Source organism: Cladophialophora immunda (genome assembly GCF_000835495.1).
Source record: "Cladophialophora immunda strain CBS 83496 unplaced genomic scaffold supercont1.1, whole genome shotgun sequence".
NCBI lineage: Eukaryota > Fungi > Ascomycota > Eurotiomycetes > Chaetothyriales > Herpotrichiellaceae > Cladophialophora > Cladophialophora immunda.
In genome coordinates this window covers 1,919,862-1,940,163 of record NW_015622541.1, presented here as the reverse complement: position 1 = coordinate 1,940,163, position 20,302 = coordinate 1,919,862, and the positions used below count along the sequence as shown (strand labels likewise).

Genomic DNA, 20,302 nt, shown 5'->3' with positions numbered 1-20,302 from the left:
AGAGATATCTATAAGGTACTCCGTAGCTTCGGACGGGGCGCGGCAACACTCGTACACATATCTCGAGCACGGAGTCGAAGGTCTGCCAACAACGCTACGATGAGGTGAGCGATATTTCTTTCCCACCTGTGGGCTCTGATGGACGGGAACGTGATATCTTGATGGGCAATCCGTCAGCAGATTGGCAACGCCAAACCCACCAAATCTGCACTGAACGACCGAGATGTTTGAGGGCGGACGGCAGCATTTTGAACTTGTCACGACGCTTTTCGAAAAACACAAGACAGAAGAGAGCGATATACAGACATTGACAAGGACATGGTCACGAGATTCCGAGCCTACGACTACCTCTGCAAGCATCACATAAAAGAGATACATCAGGCGGGGAATGCAAAGGTAGGGATTTCCGATCTGATCTCTATTCTCATCGAGCCGTGGTACGTGGCTCTATCTGTGTATCCGACGCCCATCAACGGCGGCTCAATTGACTAACAACCCGAATGAAACTTCTCTCGCTGCCCGGCGTAGGATGGTCTGCGGACTTGTTTTAGATCACTGGAGATCCTGCTGTCGATGAAGATGTCGACTCGAGTCTTGCATCTCGGTGGACTCAGCTCCCTGCTTTCTCCTGGAGAGTTTTGTTACCGCATAACCACGACCTTTATCTCCTACTGTCGCATACATTGCTAGTTTGAAGGCACTAACTCGCATTCAATTCTGAGACCGTGCACAAACTTTCCGCCCTGATGGCAATTTTACTGGAAGCCACTTCTCTGGTGGCTGCTCATCAAGCTAACAGCGCACACGAGCAGGAATGCCGGGCACCGAGCTACCTGAAGCTGTTACTTCCAAATATGCCACACCAAGGGAGCCAGCTCAGCATTCCAAGTTGCCAATAGCATCTCAAAGGAATGCTCCGGGGAGTGGAATTTTTGCTCACGACCCTAGTCGGCCGAAACAGGTGCATACTTCAAGGAGATAAGGCATTGCTCGAAACAATCCTCCTCAGGAATTCTGAGGTGGATGTAGCGGCATCCCTTAGGAGAGAGACTGACGCAAACCGGGTCGGTAGTTTACCAGATCCATTATTTGTGTCCTTCCCAATGGCTGTACGTATCATAACTCAAGTGCAGGGAAAGCAAAGAAGAAACAAAGGCACTGAACGCCGTTATCATAGCTAATCCCAAACAGCCTTCTGAAAACCCAGACTGCCCCATCACCCGATGAGGCTAAGTGGTGAAGCGAGACTTGTATCAATAACATGTTCTCCTGCTGTCAAAAGATGCGCTCAAAACATACACAAACGAAATATGGCTCGGCACAGACAGATGAGTTGCCCCAACCTGGGACAAGGTTGAGTTCCAAGTGCAGAGGCCGTGAGTGGTACTCTCACATTGGAATGCTGAGCACAGACATGGAATTCGGCGTGAAACAGGGCAACGATGAGAACACATTCTGTTTGCAGATGTTCTTCGGTAGCCCCTTGTTGTCACAAAGACTCAATCAAGTCGAAATACTCTCCCATGGACGTCGCCTTTGTCATTGCCTCGATCATTTCCACAACTCGGCTTGCAAGCAAAACCTTGCGCCACAATCTCAGTCAAGCTTGAAACTGTCCTAAGGCAAGAACACCACAGAAGGCAACTTGCGAGCCATGGAAAAGACAAAGCAACCATCAGATGCCGGTGCGGCGGCCTCTATAAATCCTGAACCGTCTGTCCGAACCGATGGATGCCCCCACAATCACCAGCAACAAAGCTATTCAAAGACAACATCAAATACCGGTCGTAAGAAACACTGTGCTAGCTGCGGTATGCATTTATACTTCAATTCGGAGATCCTTCCGGGGGACACTGGACCGGACGATGTTTCAGACTCATCTTCAGTCGAATCGGACGACGGTCTCCTTTCACCATGCTATACATCATTCTGCGGAGTGACACTTGATCAAGCAGAGCACGGGCAACTCTCTGAATTCCATGTCATTGGAGCAGACGGGGATTCAGAGACTTGGAGTCAGGAATGGCAGGCCATGGCAAGAGAGGTGGGGGGCTTTGAGGTAATGTCTTCTCCGAGCTTTCAATATCACTCACTGAATTAAGCACCCCACAGAGACTGCAGTCTCTTGTCAAGACTGGACTCGCAGCCGTCCGAGTCAGGGTCGGCCTTGCCCATCTGCCGGGCCTCGAAGCACAAATCGCAGAGTTGTCCGGTTTTCGCTTATCTCAAGACATGATCATTACCTGTGCTCACTTCACGGACTGGGATATCGCTGGAAACAATGTCGAATTCTTCTTGAACGGGCAAAATGGTGTTTGCGAGGCGATTCAGGCGAGAATGGTCAAAGGAGGTGGTAAGTCCTTGTCCGCAAGGCCAAACCCACGCATGCACCACTGACTGGGCTCTAGATCTCAAAGGTCGCTTTGCACTCCGCCTTTGGGCCATCCACAAAGCCTGGGACATTGCTGTTTTTCGTATCACAGACTGGCCCATAAATAACAGTCAGTTGTCCGTTATCAAGAAAGAGGATATCTATCTGGCTACTCCGGAGGACTGTCACCAATTGAAAGACGCTCCGCAGGGGCGATTCTGGTCAGTTGGATACAATCGTGCTGTCAACCTGGACGAACTTCGCCAGCGTTTCACGGCTTTCTATTCAAAACGCCAGCGCGACGAGCAGCTGAAAATCAGTCATCGATACGTAAGTGTAAAGTACCGTCCATAAGCTTCTTGCCTGACCATGTCACAACAGGAGTTCAGCGACACCAATCCACCCGGAGCCAAATTCCTTGAACCGAACAAGAGAACTGTCAGCTTCGGCACAAAGATCGGATTCCCTCATGATGCCAAAGAACACCAAGCGTGCGTGGAACTGAGTGCGTGGTACGGACGGTCAGGCTCAATGGTTTGCGCCGAGAAAGATGGTAGCTCGGTCGTTATCGGGATCGGTAAGTCACTCTCCCATCTCAAAACGCGAGGCCCCAATCTGACACCGAGGTGCAATAGTCCAAGGAGGCGAAGAGGGCTCTGATTGCAACCTCATCTTGTTATTCAATACTGAGACGAGACAATGGCTGGCTGCCGCCACCGAGCTGGGGAATGGTGCAGGTCAGCAGGATATCACCAAGCGCGTCGTCATGGCTTGAGTAGAGACTGTCGGGGCATTCAACAAATGGGCGGCATCTGGTCTACTAGACGGGGTTCTTTTGGAACAGCAGGACAATGTTGTGGGTTCAAAGAATGCGCTCGATGTCAGGACGCTGGCGTGGCTGGTAAGCACTCTTTTGCCATAACCGGCTAGTACTATTCGAGTAGTCTCAGTTTGGCCGCTTTAATAATAATACCAAGACGTGATTGTGCCCAAAACAGTCTAGCCCCGGAGTACCTACGTCTACTTCGTCCACGTGATATGGCTTCACCTGTCTCAGCCAATAACAAGACAGATGTTTGATATTACGCGAGCAGGATGGGCGGAGTGGGTGTCGCGCCTCACGAATTCCTCCTGGACCGCATCTGTGCCGTCACTCCCTCCATCTCAGAGGCTGCCTGGTAATTGCTTGGAACAAGGGTAAATCCAGCTTCTCGCCTTTTCATCAAAGCGCCTGTTCTCCTTCCCAACTTGCCGAGTTCCCTCGCTCTCACCTGTGTGAAGCCCTCGATATCCCAGCGCAGCGCCCACCACCGGGATTACTTGGCTCTTCAGCGCCCTTTATCTTGCCGACCACCATTTTTACAGCTGCCTACATTCGTCCTAGTTGGGACACTTCTTTCCCATCTACCAAGGCGGTGTCAGAACTGGGCGTTCCCTCCCACCTCGACTCTTTCGAACCTCTCCGCTCCTTGTGGATTGGCAACATTTCTTGCTGCCTTCTCGCCTTCTCGTCGCCCTTCCCTGGATGGAGTGTGCCTTCAGCTAACAAGACGCCCAAGGTTGGATCGGCATGTTGGCTGTACGAGGTGCTATGGACCCATTGCGCCGTCGCCCCTCCTTTCGTTCGGAGCGGCAAAGTCTGATGCGTCAACCCTCTGCTGAAGACCTTGATGCCGCTCATCAGCTGGTGTCGTCCGCCCTTGGGGAACGCCACGGTTCTCATCTGACCCATGAAAATAACGCGGGGGATGTCGCCTACGGCCATCTTCCCGTGGGTCAAGCCAGCAGTAGACCAGACGCCTCTGAACCACCAATATCAGAGTTCCCTGAACCTGTTGAGCAAAGAGGTGAACCTCCGGCTCTGGGCCAAGTCTGCAGGTATGTAATGTCCGCGAACACTCTGGCCTAATTTATCCCGACCTGCCCTCTTCGCTTCGGGCTGGTGTTGTCGCTAATAGTCGTTGCAGCAACTGCGGGACGACCAAGACCCCGTTATGGCGACGGTCTCCCACTGGACGCACCATTTGTAATGCTTGTGGGCTTTACCTCAAAACGCGTCACGCTCCACGGCCTAAAACCTTCAAGCGTCCAAACTCAGCCGCCTCTCCTGAAAGTCCACGCCAGAGAAGCACGGCATCTCCGACCGCTTCAACGGTGTCGGCATCGGCACAAAGCCTGTCCACAAGCATACCGTATCGGGTTCCAGAGCACACCACTGGGTCGTGTCGAGGTAGAGGAGAATGTAACGGAGCGGGCGGAGCGGAAAGCTGTGGAGGATGCCCTGCGTACAACAACAGAGTCTCCAGAGCCGCCCGCACTGCGTCTATCGCCAACTTATTGATCGACGAGAAGGACGATTCGCAGAGTGAGGCCGGTCTGAAAACTAGCCCAAGTGCATCGAATTCTGCCACCCAGCAACAAGGGTCTCCCGCAAATACCTCTTTGGTTGTTGCGTGTAAGAATTGTGGAACAACAGTAACCCCTCTATGGCGACGTGATGAGCAAGGTCATCCTATCTGCAATGCGTGCGGCTTGTATCACAAATTACACGGGTCGCATCGGCCGGTACAAATGAAGAAGTCTACCATCAAGAGGCGGAAAAGGGTGGTACCAGCATACCCCGACGTTCTCAAACCAGCCTCCACTACTTCTCAACAGCAATCGTCGACGTCGCCCGAACCTCCTCTGCCGACAGATACCAGTGAGCTAGTGCCTGTCGACAACTCGCCGGCGCCGAAGAGGAGACGACCCCCTCCGACGGTGGATTACACCGGATACGTACCTCAAACACACGTGGATGAAGCCTCGCACGCCGCGCACGACACGAACGAAGACTATGCGACTCGACTTCAGCGGGCAGCGGCGGCAGCAGGAGGGATGCAACTTGACCCCGCTCTAGTGGAGGCCGGTCGTCGCCATCAGGAACAGGAGGCCACAGCAGCGCAGCAATCCGAAGACGGTCCAGATGGTGCAAATGAGCAGGATCAAGCTGCCTGGAGAGCAGAGAGAAGGGCCCAGCTTATGCGAGAAGCCGAAGTCATGAGGGCGGCGCTACGAGCAAAAGAACGTGAGATCGATGACCTCACTTGATGTTGGTGATCTACAGCGCCACATATCCATGCGGCCCGTTGGTTTCTTGTCCATAAAATATCTGCATGCCGACGTGGTTGGGGAAAACCAAGATTCTGAATGATTTAATGAATGCATGTTGCACAGCAAGGCGCTGGAGGAAAATCAGTCGTTTGTGGAAGGCATCCAGGAAGAAGGCCAGTTTAGGCGACATACGAGTATGCAGCCATCATGCCCTCCAGCGATCCTCGCTTTACACTCGGTCCTTGTTCCCGTCTCATGGGCTTGGGCTGGCTTTGGGCACGGAAATCCTTTGGCGTCGTACAAAACGCAGACACGGTCCTTCCTGAGTCCAGAGACCCGCAATGTAGGATCAAACTGTATCTTTGCGACACCACCTCGCCCATCATCAACTCGTACACAGTTCGTATCCTTTCATCAGAGCCTTGCTCTCGCCCTCGCCCTCACCCTCGTAGCTCTGCCTCTTTTCTTTTCTCATTACGTTCTGATGGGCCCTTCAACCACGAAGTGCATCGCATAATCCGGCGTATTTGATAAGGCGAGACCTTGCTCTTCACCATCAACGATCGACACTTGCGGTGCTCAACACCGAAGTTGTGCTGCACCCTGACGCCGGGACCACCGGGGTAATTACCACAGCTTGTCTGTCAACACCGTCTCCCGTCTCCGGTTCCGTGGCGACACAGGCGCATTGTGGGATCCGATCTATTGACCTTGACCTTCACGATTGGTCATTCGGTTGGATCGGGTGATGCCACTTGTTACATGTACTTTTTCTTAATACTCTTCTCCCTCGGCCTGGGTCTGATTCCATTCGATTCTCGTGGGGATCGTGTTCGTGCAATGGCCATTCGGGTCTCAATCGCGTGGACTCCTTGCGGTTCGACCACTTCTCGCATCGCCGCGGCTAATGCGTTCGTGTCAAACGTGTCATTCGTCATTGCTACGCCATCCCATTGGGCGCTGAGTGCAAGATGTTCCACGTTCGCTGCATCCCGGTCGACTCTGCCACACGCATCTCCCCTGACCCGAACCAGGTCACGAGCGCGGGCCAACACCACCAGGCCAGATCAGAACCACAATTTGATCAACTCCTCACTGACGGCGTTGGGGGTCATGAGGCCGTTTTCTGTGATGAGGGCCGAGATCAGTTCCGGCGGCGTGATTTCCACCATCCAATCATCCACGTGTCCCGCAGCATTGTTTTTATCCTTGGGTAGCGGTTTGGGGCCGGTCCTTCCTTCTTTCTTCTGGTTTCCGGTGTCCGAATTGGGAGCTGCGGTGTTCGCGCTGGTGGAGAAGCGCAAGACGTCCTGTTCGACCCCCATTCTTCGGAGATCACTCGGCCCATACCCGAGCGGAAAGTTGCCCACAAACTTGTACGATTCCACGCACACGTGCAAGGGGATGGAGCTGGTCTTGGCGATAAGTCCGATCTGGTGCGCGCCGAGCTCCGTGACGATGGAGCCGTTCTCCAAGACCGCGGTGGCGCCGATGAGGAACTGTGGTGGTGTGGCGCGGGAGGGCGGCAAGGAGGCTAGTGCGTACGTCAAAGCATGCAGCGGAATTGTGGTGGTGGCAATGGAAAGGCTGTGGAGGGAGGTGATAGAATCTGCGAGCGCCGACGAGACTCCTGTTGGGGGAAGCACATAGATGACGTTGAAATGGCGCTTTGATTCTGCCGCTGCAGTCAGCACGGCGTGGACGACCCGGCTGTATCCGTAGGTGATGATCGTGGAGTCCTCTTTGATGAATGGCAAGGCATGATGGGCGATCTTAAGGCGGGCTTCATTTGCGCGTTTGACAAATAGAGACGACTGGGTTATTATGTGATGGCGTAGCGCGGTGAAGTCGGATGTCGCCAGCGATGACGGCCGTTGCTGGAATGAGCTGATCAAGTACCGTTGAAACAGCTCCGTCCCAGCAGAGAGTGGAATCGGGTTGCGTTGCGACTCGAGCAGTCTTAGGGAGTGGCTCGCTAAAAGGGCGAGCGTTTCCGAGATGGTTGTCAAGGGCGATGTTGCGAGGAGGTTGATCAGTGATTCTATAGCCGCAATGGGAGGTGTGATATTTGGGTCGCTTTCGATCAGCGAGTTGTAGGAAGCCACGATATCGAATGTCGTTGGCGGCGACTCTTCAGCTGCTAAGGGTTTGGACGCCGTCGGCGGGGTTGATACTGTTAATAGGAAGGTGAAATGATTAGTAAATTCAAAGAGCAAGTGCCGAGTACCCTCCCATAAAGCACCGCAACAGGTTGTCATCAAACCAGACCACAAGTTCCGTCCGAGTTCCTGATCCACGTAGAAAACTTCCTCAGGGCAATGTACACCAGTTGAGTCATAGGAAGGGAAAAGCGGATTGGGGGAGATGGACTCACCAGCAGCCATGGCAGGACACACTAGTTGTCGACAGTGAGCAGTTGTGGTATGTTTATACAACCAGCTTCATGCAAAAATACTTTCGGATATTGACTGGATGTTGGTGCTGGCGGACTGATTCGTGGAATTTTGTATGAACTGTCGTGACAGTTTAAATCAGCAAGGCTCTGTCAAAGCCTTGTCTGGGTATCTTGGCGTGGGGGACCTAGCCCCCACGCCTATTCCTATTTTGGATATGTCAACAAAGCAAACTCATCCCCCAACTGAGGCTCAATCGCCGTTTCGATGCGTCCCTTTTCAATAATTGTTGTAATTTGAGGCAGCAAAGACACGCCTTTCACAGTCAAAATGAATTCCCAATACCGTACTTCGCTGCAGCAACAGCAACGAGTCAAGAAGAAGGAAGAAGATCCCGCTGATTTTATGCGACTGGTTTGTTGTCTGCGACCGTTTCCCCCAAGCACATGCTGACGACCTCTACAGTCCGAGAAGGAGATCGCGTCATGTATCAGCGAAATGGGCATCCCATTCCAGCCCTCGGACATATTGAGACCTAATCCGCAAGTCATTCAAATGGTGTTCGAGCACCTTGGCGAACTGGTGATGAACGCTACGAGAGACACCCTCGATCCCGCCCTGCGCGCTGCCGCCGAAGACGTTTGCTCCGAGTTCCCTGAACTAGTACCTGTGGAAACGAGGCTGCTCATGGGATTCTTCGTGCAACTGCGAACCATGCTTGAGCAGTGCGGAATTCATGATTTCTCATTCAACGATCTGGTTCGTCCGACCCATGATCGACTGGTCAAGATCCTCTCATACACCATCAACTTCATTCGCTTCCGGGAGACACATACCAGTGTGATAGATGAGAATTTCAACAAGGCAGAAACCACAAAGGCCAGAATCGAGACCTTGTATGCAGGGAATCAGGATATGGAGCAGAGACTGGAAGAGATGAAGCGCAATAGAAAGGCAATGGAAGTCGCGGTTAAGGAGAAGATGCGACGGAACGACGAATTGAAGGCACGGTTGTTGGAGCTCCGAAAGGGCCAGGAAAGAGTGGCGGAGCAACTAGAGCGCGCCAAAGCCGAGAAATCGCGTTCCCAGTCGATGTTGGAGGAGAAGACCGAAAGATTAGTGCGAGCCCGACAAGAGAGCGAGAAGTTGAGACCGTACGTTTTGCAAAGCCCAGCTGCTCTGCAGACCACTTTGACGGAGCTATCGGACAACCTTGTACGCGAGAAGGCCCAGATCGATGCGTTAGAGCGGAGATGCCGCGCCCTCCAGACATCAGGTGACAGTTTCACTGTTGTTCAGAATGATGTACAGGCGTGTGTCAAAGTCCTGGAGGAGATTGCAGTGGAGCTTCAGAAAGAGGAAGAGGAAGACGCACGAGCGGCAAAGAATCGCGATGCTCTCGCAGAGCGCGGAAACAACGTGCGCGAAGTGGAACAGAATGAGAAGCTGCTCCAGCGACAGCTGAAGAAGTGGGAGGAACGCATCGAGGAGTTACGTCGCAAGCATAAAGATCGAGATGAAACCAACAAGGCCAAAATGGACGAGCTGAGAGAGATTCAGAAGCAGCTCCGAGATGAGAGGGCCGAGAAGGGTCGGGAGATGGAGAGAAGGAAAGTCAGGATCGAGCAGACCGAGAAGAAGGTGAGAGTTGCTGAAGAGCCAAATTCCGACGACTGATCTTGCTAACGAATATTTAGATGGCTGATCTCAAGGACAACATCGAACAGGAGGTACACTCAGCGCACGAGGAGTATCTCAAACTCGAGTCCCACATCAAGTTGTATATTACGGAAATGGAGCAAAGCATGTAATCCGTTGCAGTTTGTCACGACGTTATGAAGAAATTGTCGCTCTCTGCTGAAGATACCCGGTTGTGTTGGCTGGCCATTAGCTTTTTGGATTGTATGCGCCAAATAGGCAAGGATTTTCCCCCTTTGTTCTTCAAATAAGCATTTCCTCCTCGGGGCTCTTCCTTGCAAGAACGTCCGGATTATTCTCTTGTCGGTGCCGTTCAGGCTGTTCCTCCACTCTGAACCATCTTGATGCAATCCTCATGGCCGATATGGTGCGACGTCCCCAGCTTTGCCCTGGCTCTCCTATCTTGACCGCTGCACTAAGCAGTTGGACTTCAGCTTGCCAAAGGCGCGGACCTCGATCTGGATTCAAAGGGTCATTGATGTCCTTGCATTCCACGAGCTTCAGCGCGCGATTCGTTCGGTGACCGGCAGAAACTGCGGCGGCAAGTGTCTGGGAGAGGCCTTGCAGGGTAAATTCAGAAGTTCCGTGGTGCATCGCCAGCAGATTTAGGATTATGATGGGGCCCATAGACTGGGTTGAAGGGGCTACTGTGCGCGAGACGTAGCCGGAGAGATAGCCTCGGAGAACAGGAATGGTAGGACAGAAGACCAGATTGACGAGTTGGCTTGCGCTCAAGACATGTAGAGTCCGCGAGAGCAGAATGCTTCTGGGATCGGATAAGCGCTCCTCTGAGTGAGTATCCGGCTCTTCCTGAAGAGGTGGTGTCTGCACTCCGGATCGATCACGTAACTGGTCAAGCTGGCCAACCAGCTGGCCGAGGAAATCTCCCCTCGGCGAGCATATTACCAATTCTGTCGGTACATGGCTTGGCTCTTGCAGGACGTCTTCGAGCAGCTCGAGTTCGTAGTTGTACTTGACGATGATGGAGTTCATGGAGGAGTGGTGGGGGGAGAGCTGTGCTTCGTTCCATTGGCCATTGTCTCTCGCGAGCGCAAAAAATCTTCGACTTGACGTTTTCACATGGGTCGTGATAATCCTATGAGTGCTCCTGCGATAGTCATATAGAAGAGTACAGGGTGTCCTGCAGATCCAACCCCGCGGTGAGGAACGAGATGATGGCGCGCTCCGAGTTCAGTCAAGGCTGCGGCTTGGCAGTTCGAGCGGAGGGGCCCTGCGGAATTATCAGGCTTGGCACGTCTTGTTGCCGGCGGCGTGTCCTTGACGTCTGCCCGAAATCACATCATTCTACCTACACCTTGGACTGGGACCTTTGGGTTACACAACCATGTTTCGGTGACACGCGACTACTAGAAATCTGCGAAGATGGAATCCATCTCTCGCGTCTCGTCCTTTATGGACCCAGGTCAGTCACCATGGATCCTTCGTGGTTGCAGTACGCTGACCCAACCCCAGCACGAGACCTGACGGTCGAGGCTGCCCAGAGCATATCCAAAGCCATCAAAGGAGGAAGCTCATCTGCGCGGAATAACATGCCATTTGCCAAGCTCAAGGCTCTTCTTGACAGCAGAAGTGACCGCGACATTCTTGATGGGTTGAAAAGAGTGGTCTCGGTGTGGTTTTCCCTGCTGAAATTCACCCAGTGCCCGCCTGCTTACCGTGTCCAGATGATGTACCAAAACAAACCATGTCTACCATACTTCTCGTCAGTTGTCAAGAACGTTGCGAACCCGAGTCTCGAGGTCAAGAAGCTCGTGTACATCTATCTCCTGCATTACGCCGAGTCCGATCCAGATCTGGCATTGCTTTCCGTCAACGCCATCCAGAAGTCCCTCACAGACCAGAATCCACAGGTCCGAGCCCTGGCTCTGCGCACTATGTCTGGGATGCGAGTGCCGGTTATTAGTCAGATCGTTTCTCTGGCCATCAAACGCGGCGTAGGTGACATGAGCCCTCATGTGCGAAAAGCTGCTGCTCTCGCCATCCCGAAATGCTACAACCTCGACCCGAATGCCCTCCCGCAATTGCTCGACTACATTTCCACGCTTTTGGGTGACAAGCAGTATTTCGTTGTCGGTCCAGCAGTCCAGGCATTCCTCGAAGTGTGTCCCGATCGCATCGACCTTGTACACAAGCATTACAGGAGTCTCGTCAAGAAACTGGTTGACATGGACGAATGGAGTCAGTTGGCCACCTTGAAGCTGCTCCTGTTCTACAGTCGACGGTGCTTCCCTCGTAAGATGCAAAAAGTCATCAGAGTCAACAAAAAGGGGTTTTATGAGGATGAGTCCGAGGAGATCGTCGACACAGACGAGGTGATAGAAGTGCTGGACCCGGACCTGGAATTATTTCTCAAAGCTTGCAGGCCTTTGCTACAAAGCCGAAGCGCAGCTGTTATCATCTCGGTCACCAGTTGTTTTTTGTACCTGGGTACCCCAGACTACCTTCGAGAAGCTGTCGGCCCATTGATCGGACTGATGCGCGGACCTCCTGAAGTGGAGGAAGTGGCACTGTGCAACATTGTACTGGTTGCCTTGTCTGCGCCAGACCTATTTGTCCCCTACGCCTCACATTTTCTGATCCGGGCTCAAGATTCTCCACAGATATGGAGATTGAAGATCGAACTTCAGACTCTCATCTTCGCGCATGCAGCATTACATCTTAAGTCCATCATCCTTAGCGAGCTGGAGCACTTTTCTCATTCGGCAGATGTAGAGCTCACGCGCGAATCGGTCCGTGCCATTGGAAGATGCGCACAATATGATCCGAAGGACGCCCACCGATGCTTCCAGGTTCTTCTGAACCAAATCTCCAGCTTCGACAATATTCTGGTGTCTGAAGTGCTGACCGTGATGCGCCATTTAATCCAACAGGACCCTGCCTCCCACCGGAAGACTGTGGTGCGCTTAGCAAGGAACCTGGATAAGACCACAAGTCCCGAGGCTCGAGCTACAATCATATGGCTAGTGGGTGAATTCGCGAGCCTCGACCCCGACAACAACATTGCGCCTGACGTTCTGCGCATACTGGCGAAAGGGTTTGCGGATGAGAGCGAATCTGCCAAACAACAGATTGTGCTACTGGCTGCAAAAGTCTACCTGCTGTTTTTGCAGAGGGAGTCTTCCGGCCCTCGTGGCGAGACGACTGATGCTGCAGAATCTCAAGGCAATCTTTCAGAGGAACTGCACGTCTCAGCCGACTTGAACCATCCTATCTCAAAGCTATGGAACTACGTCCAGCTCCTGGCGCGCTACGACACGTCGTACGACCTGCGTGACCGCGCACGGCTTTTCAAAGCTCTGCTCGCCAACCCTGCATCCACCCAACTGGCAGCTCTGCTCCTTCTTGCACCCAAGCCAGTTCCCCACTCTCCCTCTCCCTCGGAAAGTCGAAAAGGTCTGATGCTAGGCAGTACCACCCTTGTCCTGGGCACGGACGTGGCGGGCATCCTAGGACTTCCAGGCTACGAGCAACTACCTGACTGGGTGAGCGAGGGCCTTGAGCCCGATCCCAAACTAAGAGACGCCGCCGACGGTGGCGAGAAAGACGAATATGTGCCCATTGGCGGACGGACAACAAGCTCTGTCGCCGCAAGTCGGAGGTTAGATGAAGCCGTCAAGGAGCGAGGGTTGGAAAAGGTTGTTGCGGCAGGAACAACCAAGGCCAATGCGAAGCCCAGAACTCTGGACGATTGGCTAGCCGAGAGCGAGGAAGAAGAGGAAGAGGAGAGCGAGGAGGAGACGGAAAGCGAAGAGACGGACGAGGAAGAGTCGGAGGAGGGAGAAACCGAAGAAGAGAGCGAGGATGAGAGAGGAATGACAAGGGGCCTGATGGCCTCGCGTCCCTCATGAAGAGCGGGCCAGGACGAGTAATGCCAGATCCTGATCGCGGATCATGAAGATCCCTGCCGATCCTTTTCTTTGTCTGTGCCACACTCTGATCCTTACGGGTAAGCTTGAAACAGAGAAAGAAGAGTTGGTGCCGACGTCCACAAGAGACCTTTGTACGCAGGCACGAACTGGGGACCGTTTTGCTCTTATCCCCGTCCGGTCACATCCGTCCACCCATCAGTCCATCCATCCACGCGCCTACGGGAACCTCGTTCCTTTCACTCTGATTACCTCCTCATCCTCGTCCGTCTCCGCCCCGCTCCACCGCTCATCATCCACCGTTCACAGAGCACTGGGAGAAGATCAACGGGACCGTCTCCCTCGAGCATGAGAGAAACCAAACCGGACGAAACGGTGATACGAAAGGATCTCTGATGTTCGAGCATGTCTTCAAGACTGTTGGATCCCGTTGCTAGTGAGCCATCAGACGTTGAGCGGAGCTTCCTATCCCCTCTTACACTAGAACTGGTCCCTCGACGGACTGACACAACGGTCGGCCGCTGGATTCCGAAAGGATATAGCTCAGGCGTGAGGGCATTGGCCGGTTCTTCAAGGGGTGTCCATGCGTTGGATGCCTCCCTCCGGCGTTCCGTATGCTTGTACCTACAGTAGCATGTCCGTTACACCGAAGAGATTCTTTTCGCTGGGGGCGCCTGGATACGCGGCACCCGCTTGTTACGGTTGAAGTCCCTATTATATCGCTCGTACTCGCTTGACGCCTTGGCGGGAGGATCGGTCCGTCTGCGGTCCACGGGCCACGGCGCTGGGAGAGTGTCAACTGCCGTGGCGCACGGACCCAGGAAAAGGGAGTACTCGTCCTAATAGATAGGTAACAATGGACCAACACCCCGTCTCAGAGATACTCAGTCCCCAGTCACTACGAGTAGTCCCTCGTAGGGCCGAAGCCAAGCCACCGATCTGGCTGCTGCTGGTGGTGGTGGTGGTGGTGGTGCGGAAAACCCGTCTATCATAGCGCTGCGAGATAGGGACGGTAATCCCTTCCTGATATCGTACCAAAGCCGCCTCGCTGGCGCGACTGTTGGGCGTCCCCTTCGCGTTGCATAGCTAGTCGAACTAGGTAAGGGTATCAATAACCATACCTCCTGCCAATTCGTACGAGTACCTAGTTAGAACTTACATAGGGGGACCGTGCCCATCCCGCTTGGTTCTGAGCCGGGTTTGTTCGCTGCTCCAAGTGTCGGGGGATTTGTTCTTTTGCATGGCGCCCCCACCACCAAAAGTCCAGGGGGAGTCTTATCAAAGACCGTTGGGCAAGCCAACCAGTAGGAGCAGTGGTGAACGATCGACCAAAGGTAAAAAGGGCTCGTGGCTGAAGAGAGCAAAACGTCCGGGAACCACAAACGGTCTCCTCTCCTCCCCCCCTTAAAGCTCCACCGATGTTGGGGGATTTCGAGCACTACTCGAACTTGGATATGCCGGACATAATACCTATGAGTATGAGTGGTAGGTTCTAGGGCCTGTCCCCCAGTAAGGTACAAGGTACATAGCTATCCACGAGTTAACAGTCCTTTGGCCCCGGGGGCAGCGAGCCAGGCAAACCCCATCAGAACAGTCCGAATCTAGGTAATAGGTCAAGGGTGGCTCGTTCTTTTGACGACACCAAAAAGGCGCAGGGGAATGAATGGGGGTGCCACAGTGCGCATCCCGGGCCCGGAAGCTCTTGCTCTCCAGATCCGAGTTTGCTTGAGCTGGGCTTCGCAACAAGCCTGGGTGGGCGAGCGACGTGTCCACTGCTACGACTTCTAGGGTACAGCTCCAATGCTACGAGGACGAGGTCCGTGCTTGCGAGCAAGGGACACTTCTTCGTTCTCGGTTCTTCGGCCGAAAACAACAACTAAGTAGCCAAAACGCGCACGGGTCATCTCGCTTGGAACAAGTGTCCAAAAACCAAAGGTAGTGCCGTTGTAGTAACTCGTAAGAAGTAGTGGTAGTGGATCGGATCTCCCTCAGGGTTGGTTGGAGCTGGAACGAAAATGCTCCTGATGCCGAGTGGGATCGTGGATTCGTGGTGGTGCTCCGTACCATTTTCTGGGGCCTCCTGGGTGCTGAAACGCCTTGAGGGAGGGGGGCCCTTGCGCAGCCTTGTCATCATCACATCTCACCTCCGAGAGGCTTGATAGTAGTAGTTGGTACGTAGGCAAAAGAAGAGAGAGAGACAGAGAGATCCATGTAAGCCCTGATTCCTTCCAGTGGGATCGGGTGGTGTGATGGATGCACCCCGTAAAGGGCTGTGTGATGTGCAGCGATCTCCCTTGCTATGTTTGACGACAAGTGTGCTCCCCGTCCTTTATAATCGAGGTATTGTTCCGGGGATCCATCCATGAGGTCGTGAGCACTTGGCACGGATTCAGATATTTCTTCTTTGAGAAAGATGCTCCTCAAAGCCAGGGCCTTGTTTCAGAGTCGGCGATATTATGCCTCCATTTGAGGGACAACCAAGGGGATTAAATTAGCAGCCAGCGGGGCCATCATCATACCCGCAGGCGCTATCTCGAAATTTCGCTTCTGAATTGTGCTCAGTGTCGACGGGAGGGGCATTTGCCACAAAGAGAACTGTAGATCGTCCAGTCCGAAACGATGGTATCAGATTGACTGGAGTTAGGGGAGAGGAGGGATACCTACATACCCTAGGTATGCGAAGACAAGTAACTAACCCTCCATGCCCTCTCCCCCTCTCCTGAACGGCACCCTCTCAAAAGTACGACACACTCCATTGGGGGGGGGGGCGATGCGGACTAACCCGGAGATGGAGAAAGCTGATGGCCTGACAGTGGACGCGGGCTTTGGAGGAGCTGCTTCTGCGGTTTCGGTAACTTCCATCGATGAAGCATCATAATTGCATATATGGCGTACTAGTAAGTCAACTAGCAGCGATCGGCTACGCGGGCTGTCTAATCCATGAGGATGTGCGTCGTGCCGAACATCCTCGATGGCCAGCGCTAAGGTCTCGGTAAGCACCAGCCTAGCGAGCCAGCGCTCTCGCCTCGAGGAACCGAAGTGACGAACATATCACAAAAAAACAAAACCCATGGTGTGTCTGTGTGTCTCTTGCGGTCGCTGACAGGCCAGTCGCCGCCCATGGCTTTCTGAAAGATTCAACGCTTCCATCATTTGGGGCCCCTCCCCCTCCCTAGGGGCTTTTGTCATGCAGGACCACATGAGGAGTGTGCCTAGACACTCGCATCTTGTGCTTCTCGTCGATGCTCCCTCTCTTCTCGGTAGATCTTTGGACGATGCTCAAGCCAGGGGGAGAGCGCAGGATGGGGTTTACACGTATTCGTAGAAGGAATCTGGTATGGCGTGAAAAATCGAGGACTTCACATTTTCCTGTTGCAGTTGTGCGGGCCTCCTTTCAAAGGGGCCGTCGGTCCCCAACCTCGCTTGAGATCTCCATTCGCGCAACAGAATCCAATATAGGAGGACTGTGGTCCTCGCGCATGCCGCCTCTTCGAAGCCGTTTGTTTGTCCATAAGGTGATATATCAGGTGACGAAGAGCTGCTCCTCCCACAATTCTTCAACCCCCCCTCTGGCCGAATGCCGCGCAATTTCCAAGCAGGGACAATGTCGACGGCCATATGTTGAACCGCAAAGTCTTTTGGTGCTGATGGCCTCGTTGAGGGCGTCCTGCTTTCCAGGGCTACCCCTTTCTACTCGCTAGGAGAACAGCGATCATTTGGACATCGGAGAAGGAGAACGAGTGAGCCGTGAGCGCGGCATATCTTGATCGTGGGTGTCAGCGCCGGCGCCGGCGTCTCAGCATGTACCGAGTATGTACCTATTGCCATGTCTTTGGTATACCGTTGGGTAGTGGTCGAGCCCATGGCAGCATGGAAGAACAAGGTTGACTCAATATCCACTGCAAATCTATGTTGCTGGCCCTATGACTGTGCGCAAAGTGGCGATCTCTTCCTGTCTAATCTCGTCCGCCGTCGATTCGGGGCTGTCATTGTGCGGAGTGCTCGTAGTTCGTCCTGAGGCCGACCATTCGGATGCCCTGCATGGAAGGGCTGATCGGTCGCTGTCTGACACGGGAAGTGAGGGAAAAACGTGCTCGGAATGCTCATCTGCGTCCGACCTTTCACGAAGGATCCCACGTTGTGTACAGTGCTGACAGGGGAAACCGGTTTCAGCCTGACCACGCCCTGCGGGAGTCAGCCACTCTCATAGGTCTCTCGCGAACTTGAGTTCTCACAGCATTAGGATCCATTAGTTACCGTAGTGTGAGCGCCAGTGCTGTGTGGGAATTCAGAGCCCCGCGGGAGACCTGGGCCAGGAAGGTCGAGTCAAGAGTCAGGAACTCAAGTCAGCCATCAGGGCTGCGATAGAGACGGGGGCAAAAAGAATAACTGGAAAACAGATGAGAGATGGCGAAACTGGTAGTGCAAGCAGTGGAGTGGCGCTGTTATTTCTTCATTTGTATCGTAGAGACCAGCCTCACCAAGAGGACAAGATCGAGGCTGCAGAGTCGCCGTCCAATATGCAGAGCAAGAATCGCCATTGCTCTAATCCATCCTGATTCCTATCCTTCCTCAATTGTATCCTTTGAAATGTGCTCCTGCTGTACGGTGGTGGCGTCAGAATCCTCAGATCCTAGTCACCCGTCTCTTTTCCTGACTTCCCAGTTTTCAACTTTCCTGTAGACCCTAAATCCTTCTCTTCCAATGTAAGACCAGCCCTTCTGGTATTCGCAGGGTATTGAAGCGACCCCAGAAAAACAACTCCCAACTCCAGACGAACATTTTCGCTTTTTGCGCTCAAGAGAGATTCAAAATAATGTCAAACGGAAAGTCCTGCAAACGCAACACCGTGAACACCAACCCATGATAATTAGGACTGGAACGCTCAGATCGAGAAAGGGCAAGTAGTCGTAGAAAAGTCATCATCGCATCGTCAAAATGCTCAGAAAATATCAGATATGAGAATGTTGGTAGAGGTTGTGTCCCTAGCACGATAACGGTGCCAGAGGCAAACAGTCACCAATGCTAGCTGACAGCGGATGATTCTTGTAGAGTGGGCTTCCGTTGTTCAGATTGTTCGACCTCCGGCGCCTCTTGAGTTGCTTCCTGGGTGGTTTCATGGCTCGGTTCAACAGAGATGGTGGCTTCGTGCAGGCATCTCTCGCAAATTCGGTGGTGGCAGTTGGGACATTCTTCAGCGTCAATCTCGAAACCACTCTGACATTCATGGCACGTTCCACCTTCAGCACTTGGTCGAGGGACGTCAGTGATGAGTTCCGGGGACCCAGTGGTTGTCGGGTCTTGCGAGTGTTTCGTCCGGTCTTTCTTTGGCGGGTACCGTGAGCATCGAGTACAACGTCGGTGTTGACATCCCATGCATATCCTATCGCGCCCAAACGTCGTTGAACAATTGTGACAGGTGTACCTGACTCTCATACGTATGTTCTTGTACACCCTTTCTTGAGGTACTCTGTACCTGGGTTCCCATTCTGTCTCATCCAGTTCCAGGTTGTGCCTGGCAAAGATTGCTTGTGCTTTGGTGAACCGCATGTGTGACTCGGCTGTGGAGTCTTGCTTCGGATCAACAGGTTCTTGTGGCGATGTCGAGACAGGCTCGCTGGGCTGCTCAGGTTCTTCGGCTGTCTCGTCGGCTGGCTGTTCAGGCGAATGCTCGATGGGAGGTCCCCTGTGAAGCTTTAGTGACGATGGCTCTGGGGGATTGGATGTCACTGACGGTTTGGTGGTATCTACAGCTTCTTCCGTCTGGGGAGCGACAGGAGCAGCGGAAACAGACGGTGGAGTGGTGGCAGAGAGAGGATCTTGTGCGGCGGCGGGTTTCTCTCTAAAGAGGTCCTTGATTCTATTCCAGACCGTTTTCAAACCCTTCTTTTCCTTTGACGGTTGTGCTTCCGCCCCTTCCATTGGCAGAGTGGAATGGATGGCCTGACAGATATGGTGTCATAGGAGATAGAAGGCAATCAGCGAGAGCGCACCAGACGGCCTGGAAGACAAAGATCGGGTGGCTTGATGGTGCGACTATTGGTTGTTCGGCTGACCCAAGGGATTGGGACAGCGAGGGTGATGAAGAAATGTCAGGCGTTAATTATTGGTGGTGGTTTTCCGCTGGAGTGGATTGCAATGTGACTTGTCGGGTAGCGAGATCCCTGTTCCCAATGCTGCGGTCCATTGACTTGCCAGTCGAATGTCCAACACCACGTCCTTGCAGACAGCCGGTCAAGTATCGCAGGATGTAATGATGCTGTGCAGGATGGATGAAGGTTTTCGTGAGGAGTCAACGAAAAGCTCAGTGTAGATCGGTGACAGTATTGAAAAATTGCTAGTCGCAGTTCGGATTGATGAGGATCAGTACTGATCGTCAATGGCAGCTCACGGCTAGAGAGGACTGGTGCCGGCGAAATTCCCCTAAGTGCAGAGCTCGCAGTGGTGGACGAGAGCGATCGACACTGTCGCAGAGTTTGGCTCCCGGATGCCAGAATACGAGGGCAAGGACGAGGGGTGGTAGGGAGGATGAGCGACAGGCGACGAAGAGGTCAAAAGAGTCGAAAGGGTCGAAGAAGACAAAGATGAGCTGGATGGTGTGTGAAGTAGTGTGGAGATAAGGGAAGAAAAGAGGAGAAACCACGCGCGGGTGTGTGGATGGGGAATGGAAGCAGAAGCAGAAGCAGGAGGAGAAGCAAGAGGGAGCATTGAACGCTGAGCAGTGAGCACTGCGAGCTCTGGAGCGACGAGATCCAACGATGATGCAGCACTTGGCACCGAGAAAGGTGCAGACAGGATTTGCGAGACTGGGAGCCTGGGGCACACGCACCACCGTCGACGGGCCGCTAAGTTACAGGCAG

The 20,302-nt window shown here is 53.4% G+C and overlaps 8 protein-coding genes across 10 annotated transcripts; 4 read left to right on the top strand and 4 right to left on the bottom strand.

Moving 5' to 3' along the window:
* Window positions 1-1,813: 1,813 nt before the first annotated feature.
* PV07_00561 (uncharacterized protein) lies at window positions 1,814-3,146 on the top strand (the record flags this gene model as incomplete). Its single annotated transcript, XM_016387023.1, has 5 exons — window positions 1,814-2,059; window positions 2,113-2,353; window positions 2,409-2,701; window positions 2,753-2,948; window positions 3,007-3,146. 5 exons carry the CDS (start codon window positions 1,814-1,816, stop codon window positions 3,144-3,146), a joined length of 1,116 nt encoding a protein of 371 aa, XP_016253951.1.
* A 398-nt stretch (window positions 3,147-3,544) lies between these two features.
* On the top strand, window positions 3,545-5,860 carry PV07_00560 (uncharacterized protein). The gene is made up of 2 exons (XM_016387022.1): window positions 3,545-4,249; window positions 4,339-5,860. Exons 1-2 carry the CDS (start codon window positions 3,942-3,944, stop codon window positions 5,459-5,461), a joined length of 1,431 nt encoding a protein of 476 aa, XP_016253950.1. The 5' UTR covers window positions 3,545-3,941; the 3' UTR covers window positions 5,462-5,860.
* On the bottom strand, window positions 5,452-7,971 carry PV07_00559 (uncharacterized protein). The gene is made up of 2 exons (XM_016387021.1): window positions 7,839-7,971; window positions 5,452-7,637 (listed from the first exon to the last, which is right to left on the bottom strand). Exons 1-2 carry the CDS (start codon window positions 7,846-7,848, stop codon window positions 6,532-6,534), a joined length of 1,116 nt encoding a protein of 371 aa, XP_016253949.1. The 5' UTR covers window positions 7,849-7,971; the 3' UTR covers window positions 5,452-6,531.
* Window positions 7,972-8,137: 166 nt separating this feature from the next.
* On the top strand, window positions 8,138-9,865 carry PV07_00558 (uncharacterized protein). Its single transcript, XM_016387020.1, has 3 exons — window positions 8,138-8,271; window positions 8,323-9,498; window positions 9,555-9,865. Exons 1-3 carry the CDS (start codon window positions 8,188-8,190, stop codon window positions 9,666-9,668), a joined length of 1,374 nt encoding a protein of 457 aa, XP_016253948.1. The 5' UTR covers window positions 8,138-8,187; the 3' UTR covers window positions 9,669-9,865.
* PV07_00557 (uncharacterized protein) lies at window positions 9,501-10,700 on the bottom strand. The gene has a single exon (XM_016387019.1). The coding sequence runs from the start codon at window positions 10,546-10,548 to the stop codon at window positions 9,799-9,801; it is 750 nt and encodes a 249-aa protein (XP_016253947.1). The 5' UTR covers window positions 10,549-10,700; the 3' UTR covers window positions 9,501-9,798.
* A 169-nt stretch (window positions 10,701-10,869) lies between these two features.
* PV07_00556 lies at window positions 10,870-14,183 on the top strand (the record flags this gene model as incomplete). 2 transcript variants are annotated; one of them, XM_016387017.1, is made up of 3 exons in its annotated part: window positions 10,870-10,978; window positions 11,029-11,186; window positions 11,241-14,183. In XM_016387017.1, 3 exons carry the CDS (start codon window positions 10,939-10,941, stop codon window positions 13,422-13,424), a joined length of 2,382 nt encoding a protein of 793 aa, XP_016253945.1. In that variant the 3' UTR covers window positions 13,425-14,183. The 2 variants fall into 2 exon arrangements, with proteins under 2 accessions (XP_016253945.1, XP_016253946.1); XM_016387018.1 differs by lacking the exon at window positions 10,870-10,978 and having other exon boundaries at window positions 10,987-11,186.
* A 2,279-nt stretch (window positions 14,184-16,462) lies between these two features.
* PV07_00555 (uncharacterized protein) lies at window positions 16,463-17,287 on the bottom strand. The gene has a single exon (XM_016387016.1). It carries the CDS (start codon window positions 17,058-17,060, stop codon window positions 16,752-16,754), a length of 309 nt encoding a protein of 102 aa, XP_016253944.1. The 5' UTR covers window positions 17,061-17,287; the 3' UTR covers window positions 16,463-16,751.
* A 578-nt stretch (window positions 17,288-17,865) lies between these two features.
* PV07_00554 lies at window positions 17,866-20,174 on the bottom strand. Of its 2 annotated transcripts, XM_016387015.1 has the most exons (2): window positions 19,177-20,174; window positions 17,866-19,128 (listed from the first exon to the last, which is right to left on the bottom strand). In XM_016387015.1, exons 1-2 carry the CDS (start codon window positions 19,362-19,364, stop codon window positions 18,468-18,470), a joined length of 849 nt encoding a protein of 282 aa, XP_016253943.1. In that variant the 5' UTR covers window positions 19,365-20,174; the 3' UTR covers window positions 17,866-18,467. The 2 variants fall into 2 exon arrangements, with proteins under 2 accessions (XP_016253943.1, XP_016253942.1); XM_016387014.1 differs by having other exon boundaries at window positions 17,866-20,174.
* Window positions 20,175-20,302: the final 128 nt, after the last annotated feature.